The sequence below is a fragment of the Lithobates pipiens genome, unplaced genomic scaffold (assembly GCF_037356315.1).
Source record: "Lithobates pipiens isolate NorthernLeopardFrog02 unplaced genomic scaffold, aLitPip1_a1.2 Scaffold_18, whole genome shotgun sequence".
In the NCBI taxonomy this organism is placed as follows: domain Eukaryota; kingdom Metazoa; phylum Chordata; class Amphibia; order Anura; family Ranidae; genus Lithobates; species Lithobates pipiens.
Window position 1 is genome coordinate 135,015,411 of NW_027507758.1, and position 14,557 is coordinate 135,029,967.

The following is a 14,557-nucleotide window of genomic DNA, read 5'->3' on the forward strand; positions in this document are numbered from 1 at the left end:
AGTATGGGGTTTAAAACAAATATATACTCACCTAGGTGGATGCAGCATTGGTCTGATACTGCATCTGTCCCCTGCTGCTTCTAAGAAGGAGAACTGATTGATCGAAGACCGCTGATCGCTCAGTTCTCAGTCACCACTCTCTGCTCTGCCCCTCCAGTGCTCACTGGAGCACTGGGCTGTGGAGTGGGTGGGAGCGGCTGGCTCAGGTTCACCGATAGCTTGCGGCTGGTGAAGGCAAGTGGGTGAATCCCGACTGTAAAATCAGGATTCTTTCAGAGCCTGGACCGCCTGAGTGACATCAGCCAACAGCGGGCTTTAGCCCGTTGTTAGATGAAAATGGGTCACAGAAGTGCAGAATGAACTGCACTCCTGTGATCCATAGAATAAGTTTAGCCAAAAAAGCTTTGACCATACTTCTCCTGTAACAAAACACATAGAGGCTGATTTACTAAAGGCAAATATACTGTGCACTGCAAGTGCATTTAAATGTATTTGCTCTAGATCTGTGGGGAAACTCTGCCGATTTCTATCATCATATCATGTACAAACAAAAATGCAGTTTTTTATTTTCCTTGCATGTGATTGAGTATTCTTTGCAAATTGAAGTTATACCTCTTTTACTAAGCTCTGGAGCAAGTTCTCTTGCAGTGCACAGTATATTTGCCTTTACTAAATCAACCTCATAGTGTAAATGGATAACACGCTGCATAGATGCATGTGTGTTAAAATAATGCACAATGTGATGGGTCCTAAAAAAGGTATAACTTTAAACAAAGAAGTTTTCCTTCTCTACTTGTGTACTTATTTCTGGCTAACATGGTAATCACTTTTCATGATTTTATTCAGTTACCAGCATAAAAAATTGACATTTAAAAACCTCCAATGAAAATAAAAGGATCTACATGTCTACCTTTTGCTGGACCCATAAAATCCAACCAACGTCCATGTATATTTTAGCTGCACTCAGCCAGCTCATGTCCTGTCTGATTCTGGTGGCTCTACCTCTGGGCAGCATACTTGTGTGTAAAAGGTATTTCCTGGGACAATGAGGGTGGAAGAGGAGGAAATCACATGGGGGGGGGGCCTTCATAATAAGAACTACTATCAAGATTTTCAACAGAGTAAAACAAAATTAGGCATATACTGTATATATATATATATACACATACACATACATACATACACACACATATTACCTGAAAATAGTAAGCATGACCTAAAGTTAATGAAATTTACATACACAGCGTGAAAGGAGGTTTACTTGTGTCTGCTTTACCATTGTAAAAAAAAGGCTCAATTCACAAAGTTAAAACAGAAGGATATGGATATTCATTTTCAAAAAAGTGACAAAATTTTCATGTCCAATTACATTTGAAAAGTACAATCACATTTGGTGAAAATGAAGAGACTTGTCCTTGTGCAAGGCCGAGTTCACACATATGCAAATTGTATGCGGATTTCTCTGCATCCAATTCGCATGACAGGCAAGTGTGACTGGCTCTCACTGGATGGAAAAACACGTACCAGATTGAAAAAGGGTCTTGTGTGCATTTGGGTTTGGTTCAAGTGCAAATTCAGGCAAAAATTCGGACCTGAATCGGTGTACCCACATGCACCGGACTCCAGGCACGAACCCATGGCCGCACATGTGTGAGCCCAGCCTAAAACTTTATGAATTGAGTATTATGTATCTGCAACGGGATGCAATTTCAGAAGAACAATCCTTATAGGTGAAAAAATTGTGTTGTTAGTCCCCATGGATGTAACAGGCTCAAAAACACATCACTGTTGCTCTCCAAAAAAAAGAAGGAAGGTGGAGAGCAAAGGACTAATCACCAATACTACCTGTAGTCTTCCTGATACTGGTTTTTGCCTTGTTCTGTGTCCCTTTGTAATGGCTTTACTGCCAAAGGCAGAGCCTACAGAAAGGAGAGCAGTGAGCAGCACAGCAGTAACATCACTAAATCTCTTCCAAATCCCCTAAGACTAGCAGTCAGCGACATCAGTGCCCTAGATCTCCAACTGAAGATACACAAATATGAGGCTTTGGGCACCCTCACATACCAGGAAATGTGTAGAGTGGAAACATCTGTTCATGTTACAACTGTCTAAGAGGGAAACTCCCCTCTCTTTGGGAGATGTCCTGTAGCTTCCTATTGCTTCTGTGGCACAGGATGTGAAGGGAAATCTCCTTAAAAGGTATATAAATAGCAAAAAATAGGTCGATGGTGGCTATAACCTTTTTCCTAATCTATCCAATATTGGAAAAAGCATGTTTTTGGCTATACATACATTTTAAGGCCCCTTTCACACTGAGCTGCGGGAGACATCGGCAGTAAAGCATCGCTGGATAGAGGGAGGACACGGAGAAGTTACTCACCTTGTCCCCTGGATCCAGCGATGTCCTCCGTGCTGTGTGATCGAGCTGTCCTCCGCTCGATTCACATAGTGCCCGAGTGCCGCCGAGCTCCGTTCCCTGCGACGTTACGGCGCACGGGAGCGGAGATCGGCGCCAAATTCAAAAAAGTAAAAAGACACAAAACAAACACAGCACTGTAATCTTACAGATTACAGTACTTTATTACAAAATTACACACCCTCTTTGTCCCTAGTGGTCTGTGCAGTGCCCTTCATGCACTTTTATATTATAAATACAGTTTTTTCTGCCTGGAATTTGGGGATTGTCCATAGCATCCAAAAAGTGTCCCTTTTTCAGTGTTTTAGGATTTGATTACATTATTGAATAATTTTTATTATTCTTTATTATATTATAAACTTTATCATACCCGCGATGTCTGCTAGACTCTGGTTTGAACAGATTTAAGAGAGTTATTCCTAAGAATTACAGGACTACAATATAAAACGCCAAATTTCCATGCAAAATAATTGTATCGCTTTCAGCACCTAAAACCAAAATGAATCATACCGCCAGGGAGGTTAATCACCGCTAGTGACCGAAAAGGGGTTAAATCCACCCGCAAAACACAACCGGGGCAGCGTTTTTCCGGTGGTATCGCAGCGCGACCACATTCACCACTCCAAAGAAGCTGCTGGCAGGACTTTTTGTGACACCCTGCCAGTGCACCGATCCAGTGTGAAAGGAGTGAGAGGAGCCGCTTTTTTCAGGTGCTATACAGGCGCTATTTTTAGCGCTGTAGTGCCTGAAAAACGCTGGCAGTGTAAAAGGGGTCTAAGGGGCTGTTAAATATATGTATCCTGAAATACTCCTAGAACCCCCCTACACACATAACAACAGCTGGGCCTCTCTATAGGTTGCAGAAGCTCTGGCCTTTTATTATGTGATGTCAGATGTGGCAACGCCTATGTCAGTGATGGCGAACCTTGGCACCCCAGATGTTTTGGAACTACATTTCCCACGATGCTCAAATGGACAGCAGAGTGCATGAGCATCATGGGAAATGTAGTTCTAAAACATCTGGGGCGCCAAGGTTCGCCATCACTGGCCTATGTTCTGAGTTTAAAAAAATCAATATTTGCATATAAACTTCTGAGGGCTTTGGTGAGCTGGCTAGAGGTCTCAAACTGGTGGCCCTCCAGCTGTTGCAGAACTACAAATCCCATGAGGCATTGCAAGGCTGACAGTTACAAGCATGACTCCCACAGGAAGAGGGGTGATGGGACTTGCAGTTCTGCAACAGCTGGAGGGCCGCCAGTTTGAGACCCCTGCAATAGAGGAATGTACCTAAAGATAGTGAAGCTCTTGGTTCATACTTTTTTAATACTGAAGGTTTAGTTATCTACATAATATCTAAATATTTTAACACTAATGCCAATTATTTTTACAGTTAACTTGCAAATAACCTTTGCAGATAACCTTGGCAGCTAAAGTCGTTTCATAACAGAAAAATGAGGGATGCAGAATGTGTAGGGAGATTATTGTATGGAAGGAAATAATTTGTTTTCTCTGTATCACACAGCGCCTTCCTCTGCCACCTCTCTAATACTAGAGGCCTGGCTTGATACTGAGGTCATTCCTTTTCAATGACCTCAGTATCAAGGGGTGACATTTTTCCACTTCATTAACGTTCACTAATAAAGATATCCATAAACAGGGTGTTACAAAAGTCTGGATCTATAGGCATCTAAATACTGGTAATCATATCCACCCCCATAAAATGCATGGTGATAATTAACACAGACGGGAGTGAATAGTGTTTTACAGTGTAGAAGCCTCATTTAATTTCAATGGTAGTTTCAATAAAACATGTTACTGGGCAAAACACAAATCAAACTGGGTGGCTGACAAATTATTTGGACCATATTTTTTGACTGTAATCTAACAGGAGCAACCTACCTCTGTATATTAGTCTGTTTTTGTTTTCTTGTCTCTCAATTAGATGACTTTCGTTTATTAGAATGACAAAACATTCAGCAGGATGGCGCCCTATTACACTTTGCTATTGCTGCTGAAAATTTTTCTAACTTTTCCAAACAAGTGGATCAGTTGGATGGCATTCTTTTTTTTTTCAAAACATTTTATTGTAAGGAAAAGAAACAGGGTACATGCATACAGAATCACATGTGTCGTTAACATCGTGAGAAAGAAAACAAAAAGAAAGACCAACGACATAGTCCAGTGCATAAGAATATCTCAGTGTCCTTATCAGGAGCATTTTGTATCTATGCAGTTCAAAAGTAAACAAATATGAGTAGCACAAGTATTGGATATGCAAAATAAAGAAGCAAAATCATGGTGTAAGGACCAAAATATATATGGTGCAGAAGCTAAGGAGCTCAGCGAGGAGTCAGTATATGGGGTAGGAAAACAACCTATAAGGTAAAAAGAAACCTCCTATGTTGGTCAAAATAGAAAAGATTAGGGATCAGTGTAGGGGATGGCTAACCAAACCAAGATCAATCTGAGATGTCAAGAATCCCCTTTACAGAGACCGGGCCAATGAAATGAGGAGCTAAACACTCTATTGGCTGGCTCCACTGGAACTACGTCCTACATACGTTGGTAAATTCTTTGCTTACATTAGTGAGTCTTATCATAACAGATTATTGCCAGAGGTACCCTACGGGCTAGATCGAGCGAATAGAGGGGAAAGGAGGATGGGGAATAGAAATGATAAGATTGTGAAGGGGAAGAGAAAGGGGGAAAAAGAGGGGGAGGGGGAGAGGAGGGGGGGGTAGCAAGACAATAAGGAGGGGAAGGGGAGGTAAGGGGAGGGGGAGAAGGGATTGTGGGGGGGGGGGGGGAGATACAGGCTGGATGGCATTCTGGGTCCGGAAAACTTAGCGTCATCGCAGGTCAGTCGTTTTTCAAACTCTGCCCAGAACAATCTTTCACCAAAAGGATATAACAAGATAAATTCTGCTACATTCAAATTTTACATTTTTACTTATGGATCCAGACTTTTGGGACCCTAGAATTAGACTAGGCTCTTTATTACTGACAAAGAATTAATGATTTTGCTGAATCTTTAAATATTGATTCATCTGGTCTGTGGAGAATTTCACTATTTAGTGCCTGCTACCCCTCTCTGCTGATCCCTCCAATGGCTTCAGCTTACCCAACTAATTAAATTCAAAATAAATCATCAACAACTCGGCCTCCAACTACATCACTAACCTAGTCTAAAAATACCAACCTAATCACAACCTAATCACAAGACCTTTCTCAATCTACAAGGCTTTCCTCACAAGCCCTCCTGCTCGCTAGCTCTTTTGTCACCTCCTCTATGTCTTTATGGACCTTGCTTTGTACATTGGTACGCAGTCATGTTTGAAAAGGAAGGGCCAATCCCAAGCTGTTCCCACAAAGTTGGGAACATGAAATTGTCCAAAATGTCTTGATATGCTGATGCCTTAAGAGTTCCCTTCACTGGAACTAAGGGGCCAAGCCTAACCCCTGAAAAAAACAACCCCACACCATAATCCCCCCTCCACCAAATGATTTGGACCAGTGCACAAAACAAGGTCCATAAAGACCTGGATGAGCGAGTTTGGGGTGGAGGAACTTGACTGGCCTGCACACAATCCTGACCTTAACATGACAGAACACCTTTGGGATGAATTAGAGCAGAGACTGCAAGCCAGGCCTTACCTCACAAATACACTTCTGGAAGAATGGTCAAACATTCCCATAGACACACTCCTAAACCTTGTGGACAGCCTTCCCAGAGGAGTTGAAGCTGTTATAGCTGCAAAGGGTGGGCCAACTCAATATTGGAACCTATGGATTAAGACCGGGATGCCATTAAAGTTAATGTTTGTGTGTAGAGGCAGGTGTCCCGATACTTTTGGTAATAAAGTATATATATATATTATTATTTTTTTTCTCACTGAAGTCAATGATTTGAAGAAAGTGGACTTAGGTCAGGTAGGTCTATTCTTTCCTCTGAAGTCCTCTCAGTCCATTGTGCCAGGTTAATAATGTAGTTGAAAAGGTATATGCAACCCAGCCACAATGTACAGCATGACACTGAATTAATTAGCCCAACAGGAAATTTGTGTTAAGAAAACACATTTGAATAAAAAATCATATTCATTACAATCACAGCAAAACGCATATAGAGCAACCTTGGTAATGTAAACATTTTAACACCGTATATCCAACCAAGAGAACTGATCCAGAATATAAATTTTTCATAAAGTAAACCATAAAGCCAAAGAAAAACCTCCACTCTGTCCCCCTCATTTCCATTGTGGCTTGACTTCCCTTGATTTCACAGCTAAATTGTTGTCTGACATTTTAAATGGCACACATGAAAACCATACTGGTTACCAGAGCAAAAAATGTGGAGGGGGGGGATTTATTAATTAGAACACCTGTTCCTATGACAACTCCTTAAGAGTCCATTCACACGGGGCAACTTTGGATCCGACTTGAAGTCGTCCCAAGTTGCCTCAAGTCACGCAACATGATAAAATCAATGTAAGTGAATAAGAGCGGTCTTAATGCACACTACTGAAGTCGTTCCGACTTCAGAAAAGGTTCCTGTACTACTTCAATCTGACTTCTAGGCAACTTGTGCCCATTGATTTCAATGGAAGTTGCCTCCAAGTCTGATCCCCTGTCTTAACAGAAGTAAAAATAGTTTTCTAGGCAAACCCCTCCCTCCCACAGAGCTGATTATTATGTGATTGGCCACTGGCAAAGTCCCTTGTCCTGGAAGCAACTTCAAGTTGCCTTCTAAGTTGCCTCAAGTCGCGCTGTGATTCATACTCAAGTCGTGTCCAAGTTGTCTCCCAAAGTCTCCCTGGAAGTCATGTTGCCCCTGTGTGAATGGAGTGTAATGTGGAAATTCTGCTCACCTCTAATTTCCTACTACGCCTTGAGGAGAGGAAAAGGAAATCTCCCCAGCAGCAGTGTTAATTTGGTTGACAAAAAGATTTTCGTCAACCAAATTGACACTATTTTCGTCGACTAAAATACCAGTAAGACAATTCAGATGTCTAACATACGATTACAATGAAATTGCCATTTTAGTCAAAAGACTATGCCTAAAACGAAGTTGATAGTTGACCTCAAAATTAACACTGGACTACCACATAAGAATAAGTAGGGGGCATTTACTAAGCTGCTAAAAGAAAAAAATAAATAAGAAAAAGGCTTTTCTTATTTTTTTATTATATTTAATGTTAGTAATATATTCAGGTAATATGTGCAATGGCATTACAGCCAATAGAGTTTATAGTTTCTTTTTTTGTTTTTTTATATTTTAACGTTGCACTTCTGTTTGTCAAAAAGCAGTATTTTTGTTTGTTTATGAAAATATGTTTTATGCATTAAAGGCGTTATATATCACAATGGTTGAATTTGTGTCTGTACTGCATGTTCAAACCATAAATCATAACATGTTTTTACATTTTTAATCCAGGAGTATATAATGAGTTTGGCAATTCTAGAGAAATACTTAAATAATGCATTACAATTTTACTAAACCCATTAAATTTTAGTCAGCTATAATGTGCTGTAGGTTTTAGTCGACTCAAAATAGGACTAAAACTAAAACAATGTAAAAGACTAAAATATGACTAAAACTAAATATCATTTTAGTCAAAAGACTTTGACTAAAACTAAATCGAAATTTGATGTCAAAATTAACACTACCCAGCAGGACATAGGCAGCAAGAAATAACATGATAGAAGTTTTACCCTTCCCTGCTCTAATCTAAAACAAACAAAAAGTCTGGGCTTTGCATACATTTTAGGGCTGGATAATACATTTGACTTTTTTGGGATAGAGCAGAGGTGGGTTATTACCTTTTTCATGTTTTTAGGTCATCTGTGTCCCTATTGGGGAGATTTACCCTCACTACAAGAGTGGGGAAGGGTTAGTACTGCCAATATTTTTAATCCTCTTTGAGCTGTTATGTTCCGGTGACTATCTCTCCACTGGGGTCATAAACAGAAATACAAACTCATGTTTTCATGTCTGTTGCTAAGGGGTGCCTCTTCCTCTACCTGGCGCCTGACGTCATTTCCCTTGGCGCCCGTGTTTGCTAGAGATGCTTGGCATCATTTCCCAGGAGTCAGTGTTCAGCGCTGAGGGCTTCGTTGCAATCACAACAGGGGCGGGCACTTGCGACAACGCCGTCTGTTGTGATGGCAATTTCAGAAATGTATGGCACTCCGTCGTACATACTGTGCAAGAACTGGCAGTGCATGCTGGTCGCTCAGCGGCACCAGAGCCCGGAAGATAGTGCTTGTGGTCTTCACATGCCCACAAGCAAGATGGAAAGTGTCAAGAACAAAGGATATAACATATCTTGCTCAATTAATTTGGCAATTGGGCAGCGATTTAAAAGAGAAATGTGAGTTCTAGTAATAAGTCTTTTAAAATGAAGATATTCATCCCAAAAAAAAAATTTCTTAGTTAGAACTCCAATTTAAAGGCTTGTGCACATGGATGTAAAGGCAGACATATGGGTATACAGCATAAAACATGCCTGTATTTGCAGCGACCTGGAGCCCCAGCTGGTGCATAAATCTGCCCTTAAGAACATATAACAGAATACTCTGCACACAGGTATCGGTGTTTAAACACTGATACTTGCATTTACACAAGTACGCATGGGAAACGTTCATGTTTGGTAAACTACGACCCTAGGTGGGCATGCGTAAATGTGAGTGTCAGTGTTTACAGGCATATACCCACATACAGCTTATTCTGTCCGTGGACAGAATTACACACCAGACGTGGCTCCTGGGCGTGGGAAAAAAAGGCATATTTTAATGCTGTACACCCCTATGCCTAATTTATGTCTGTGTGCATAAACCCTAAATCTTCCCTACTCTAGCCAAAATAAAAAAATATCAATGGCGTTGTTGCAAATGTGTCTTGGTGGAACACTTGCCACATTGGAAATTATGATAAGTAATGGTGGTGCTACAGTCCAGATAAGCAAAGGCAGAATTTTCACTACCTGTCATTCTCAATTATCCCATGTGTGGCAAGCATGTGAATATTTAATACTAACAACAGAATAGGCTTTTCCTACGATCCGTAGAAGGATATTTGAACATGCATGTGTGAGGAAAGCAGGAAAGCTAAAATATGTTATCAGTTAAATCCTTTCTGTCTCTTACCTTCTGCCTCAGGTGTAATGTCCACTTTTCTACTTCAATCACTTGTAAAAGGAATCATTCTCTCCTAAATGTATTCTTTGAATGTAATGAATGTAAATGTGCAGTAGACTTGTATCTGCTTCCTTCTGCATAACTGTTATCTATTAGCATGACCCAAAGCTAAAGTTCTCTCTGATGGTGGATGTGAGGTCAACAGAAGGGTAAGAGAAGTAGACCCATCAGTGCAGTTGTCTTTACCTGCAAGCTTTTCAGCTGAGATGAAGATTTCCCTGGAAGGCATAATGCTTGGGCCAGAAAGGCTTCCATATCTGTCAGGCTTAGGCTTTCTACCTGATTATGAAAAAACAGAAAGACACTGCTGTGATCCATAGTTAGGACAAGAAAAACACTTTTAGAATAGCTGTTTACTTTGTAAATAGGTCACAGATAGAAGTCCTGTTCATCACAATAAATCCATAGCTTAAGGGGAAAGTACTTGACTTATCACTGTTTGTTGGTTAGAGAATTTCAGATAACGGAGCCAAAAACCCACAAACAGTCCTGATTTTACACCCAGAGGCCCCTGCTAATGTCCCTCACCTCAGCCAGTCGGTCTACTCCCAACTGCATTTGTTTGTTCTTTTCCAGCATATTAAAGACAATGCAGTCAGAATAACATGAAACTAGTTTAGACTTCTTCAAATTGGATCATGTGTATTTTAAGAAATGTTCACGTTCTTCTCTTAATAATGAGGGCAGCTATATGGGAGGGGATAAAGTGTATCTAAACACAACAACAAACATTTTATAGCTTGCCAGCCTTTAGGCCGGGTTCACACTGCTCCGACAACAAAAGTTGCATGACTTCCAATCTGACTTCGACCTGCGACTTCATGTCCGACTTGCATGTGACTTCAATGAATGGGATCTGACTTTGAGATGATTGCGATTTGTCCTTTGACCAATCAAAACAATTCATTTGTTTTTGGTATGGAGGAAATCTCATATCAAATTTGCAGTTTTCCTTTATTTTCACTTAGTGATCCTGATGCACTTCCTGCATTAGGGTCATCCACCATATAGATGATTTACTAGTTAGGTTGTTAACATTTCCAGCCATCATCTAATGTATATGGCAGGGTTTTAAAACTAGATGACCGAGTAATTATGAACTCAAATGGGGAAGGGGTATTAGGAAAATTCAGAATAGAAAGCGAGATTAAATAAAATATGTGGGCAATACCATTTTCCACTTTATAAACATGCTCCTATGATCATTATGATGCAGTGAACATGTGCTTTTATTGACAACAGAAACAGTATATACAGTAAGACCCCTTTCACACCACACCGCCCATTGCGTCGGCGGTAAAACGCTGCTATTTTTAGCGGTGATTTGCGGCGCATTTCGGCCGCTAGCGGGGTGCTTTTACCCCCCGCTAGTGGCTGCGAAAGGGTTAAAACCGCCGGCAATACGTTGCAATAGCAGTGTTTTGCCGGCGGTATTACAGCGCTGTCTCATTGATTTCAATGAGGAGCAGCGGTGGAGGAGCGGTAAACCGCTCCTTCACCACTCCAAAGAAGCTGCTGGCAGGACTTTTTTCTGATGTCCTGCCAGCGCACCGCTGTAGTGTGAAAGCCTTCTGGGCTTTCACACTACACACAATGGTGCAGCTTCTTTAGGGCGGATTGCAGGCGCTATTTCTAACGCTATAGCGCCTGCAAAATGCCCTGGTGTGAAAGGGGTGTTAATTAGTTGTCGGCTGTAATTCATAAAGCTAACCTCCAGGCTATCAAAAACCCAAATCATGCAGGAATGTGTTCTTTGGAAAAAAAAATTAAGTGATTTTTAAAAGCAGTTTGTTTAACTATATAAAATTGACTGGGTATTAACGCCTTGCAAACCACTGTAGAGCAGATCTCCTAGTGGAAGAATGAGGAGCAGCATAAGGTCTCATGCACATAGGGACGTATGAAGTTAAAACTAACATCCGATCTACGCTGGCAGCCAATGGCTGCGAGTGTTGATCAGTGTGTTTTGGCCCACGGGGGGGGCACAGTTCCTCTGTCAGAACACAATAGCACAGCAGGAGAGATTGCTACACTAACATCTTTTATCTTTTCCAGTGTGTACCTAGCATAAGCCCCTGGACTAAGACAGTTTTCATTCAGGGTCCTACACATGCATTTGTTTATGTAAGTACCGGCATATACCAGCCAATAATTTCTATAGGCGACTGTACATAGCAACTTTGGCTGGGAAATATGCCTGATTTTTATATTCACACAGTCCCAGGTGCCTGTGAGCATGAGGTCCAAGGGCCCAATCAGGTGTGCTGCAGTGCTCACGAGCTAAATACTGATAAAAAGAAAAGGCAGAGTGAAAGAGAGATGAATTCATCTGCCGCTTCTCCTTCACTGTCCAATCACAGGCTGGGTGTGAAGACAACAATGCTACTTAACTCTAGCAGATAACCCAGGTATCCAGGTTAGCTGTGTTGTCTGACTGAGATGTGTAAATCTCAGTAGTAAGTGGACAGAAACACAAATCCTTTGACAGGTAAAAAAGCTCACATACAGTATATGTATTTAATTCATGCATTTAGCTGTCGGTCTGATATTCAGCTTTAAAGCACATTGGTTACTTGGCTCCTGTTAATTATGCAAGTCTGCAATGTACCAATAATAACATTTTAATGGTATCAAAGACACTAAACCAAAACCTCTGCAATGGTAATGGAAACACAGGCATTAAGGCTAAGTTCCCACTACTGCGATCTGATTTTCACTGCGATTATGTAATGCAACTTGGTTGTATTTTGGATGTGGTTTACATATTCTCTGGGGCCAAAATCATGCTGGAATCACACCAAAGTAATACAAGACCCCTTGAGTCATCCCGTGCTGAGTTGCATTGATGTCATGTGATTTTGTATGACTGAAATCTCATCTGAAATTGCACTAGTGTGAACCAAGCATAAATCCAAACCTGCGATATTAGTAGCAGGATATTTAATACCTCCACTGCAAGATATATCAGGAGACAGCAGGTAGCAGCAAGGTGGGTCTCCAGGCCTCTAAGTTCCTCTGTCCATCTTTCTACATGGAAACATGCCATGCATGTATAGAAACGTCTTCTTTTAATGTCAGGATCTTCAGATAGCCAGAGACTCCTGGCAGTTGGTGTTCCATCTACAAATAAGAAGAAGAAGTGAATTTTTAACCTTAATAGTCTATAGTAGTACATAGATACTAACTCAATGTTCACTTAATTTGTATATCAAAATTAAATTACAGGTACTCCTAGAACTGAGATATTTAAACATACCATCAGTACACTGCAGAATTCACACCGGACCAATCATTTGAGACAACTAGAGATTGCCCCCCCAATCTCTCCTGATATGAGGCTGGGGTGCCTGACCACACACCTCCCTATTCCCTCTATAGAAATATATTCTTAAGCTTGAGCAATACTACAGAGTAAACCTACTGATTTTTTTTTTTTTAAATGACCTAAAGTCCAGTTCACACCACAAAAATGCAGTTCGGTTACGATCCGGGTGCATTTTTTCTGTGTTCCAGTGCATTTTTGATGCATCCCCCCCCCCCTTCTTTTTTCTTAATGTTATTTAGTTCTGGTGAATTTTGAATGCGTTTTAAATTGCAGCATGTTTTACTTTTTTTTTTCTGCACTGGAATGAATTGGAACTGACCACACTGGTGTGACCTACACATTGGAACCCATATAATCTACTGTTGATGCATTTTAGATTTTTGAAAAAAATGCACTGGACTGAATCTGGTGTAAACCAACCCTAAAACTTCTGTTGCCTTTACCACTATTCTCTACCACACAATAGGGACCTCCACAATTGTTTAGTGTATAGGAAAGACAATTTATAAAAAAATAAAATAAATACTGTCTGACAGACAAGAAATATACAGAAGTTAGGCAGGTCACACAAATTGCAATTCATTGCACAATACTTATTAGGCATACGAAAAATGATGCTAAGGGTCTACCAGTGTGTAAAGTAAAGAGATATTCTATATACAGTTGTGAGGATCAAAGTATAAGAAACCAAGATGGTTGACAGTATGCTTCACTAAATGCTTATCTTGTCTGTTTCATTCTTAGTATCTTAAAGACACCTCATCCTTAAGTCCGGGTGGGTGCAGTCACGTACACATAAGAGGAAACCTTATCTTAAGGACCATCTGCCACATCAGCTCTAAAAGCAGAAGACGCCTAGAGAATTGCCTTTTATGGAAATTGTTGTTTTTCAACATTCCTGAAGCCTGTCTTTTGTGTATATAAGACCTGTGTTAATAAAGAGTCTCAGAGTTGGGTGCAGTCTTCTGAGCAGAAATACTGAGAACTTCTTTCCGTGTCTCTTTGCTTAGATAAGAACTCTAATAATAATTGGGAAACGGTAACATAACTTGATGAGTAGGTGACTTGCTGTAGTCACACCTAACATTTTGGCGCCCGAACAGGGACTCGCTGAAGAAACTACAAGAGGCGAACGAACATAAGGACGGAACGAAGAGGTCGGGCACATCAGGAACCACAGACAAAACCTGCGCAGGTAAGAAAAGCTTTATTTTCTTATAAACTCTGTGCTTCTTAGATTTGTGCCCACCTGATCTGTCTGAATTGTTCTTCAGGTAAAACCAACCTCTGTAGTAAGCGAGTCCTGGATTTTAATATTTTGACTTATGTTACCGTTGTTTCTTGTCTGTCTACTTGTCATCTGTCTGTTGTGACTGAGATAAGCCCTGTTTGTATGGTGTGAATTGAAACATATATCATCCCAATGAGTAACGGAATGCGCCTTTAACTCGTAAGAGTACTTTGGGGGTCCGACACTTAAGTTTGATATACGCTTTTTGATTCATGAGCCTAAAAACGGGTTGAAAGTATAAGTCCTGACTGCCTCGATAAAGCAGGAATAAGAAACGAATGCTGAGAGATTCCATGGTAATGGGAAGGGAATAAGGTCTCCACAAAGTCCG

At 40.7% G+C, this 14,557-nt stretch overlaps 1 protein-coding gene across 7 annotated transcripts in view; it reads right to left on the bottom strand.

The window, feature by feature from the left end:
- Positions 1-14,557, bottom strand: part of FAM120B (family with sequence similarity 120 member B) — a 199,259-nt gene that overhangs the window by 107,261 nt on the left and 77,441 nt on the right. For all 7 annotated transcript variants that reach the window (XM_077486155.1, XM_077486154.1, XM_077486157.1 and 4 more), the window contains 2 exons: positions 12,558-12,730; positions 9,797-9,889 (listed from right to left, as the gene is read on the bottom strand). In XM_077486155.1, the coding sequence (XP_077342281.1) occupies positions 9,797-9,889; positions 12,558-12,730 (266 nt within the window). The remainder of the gene's footprint in view (positions 1-9,796; positions 9,890-12,557; positions 12,731-14,557) is intronic.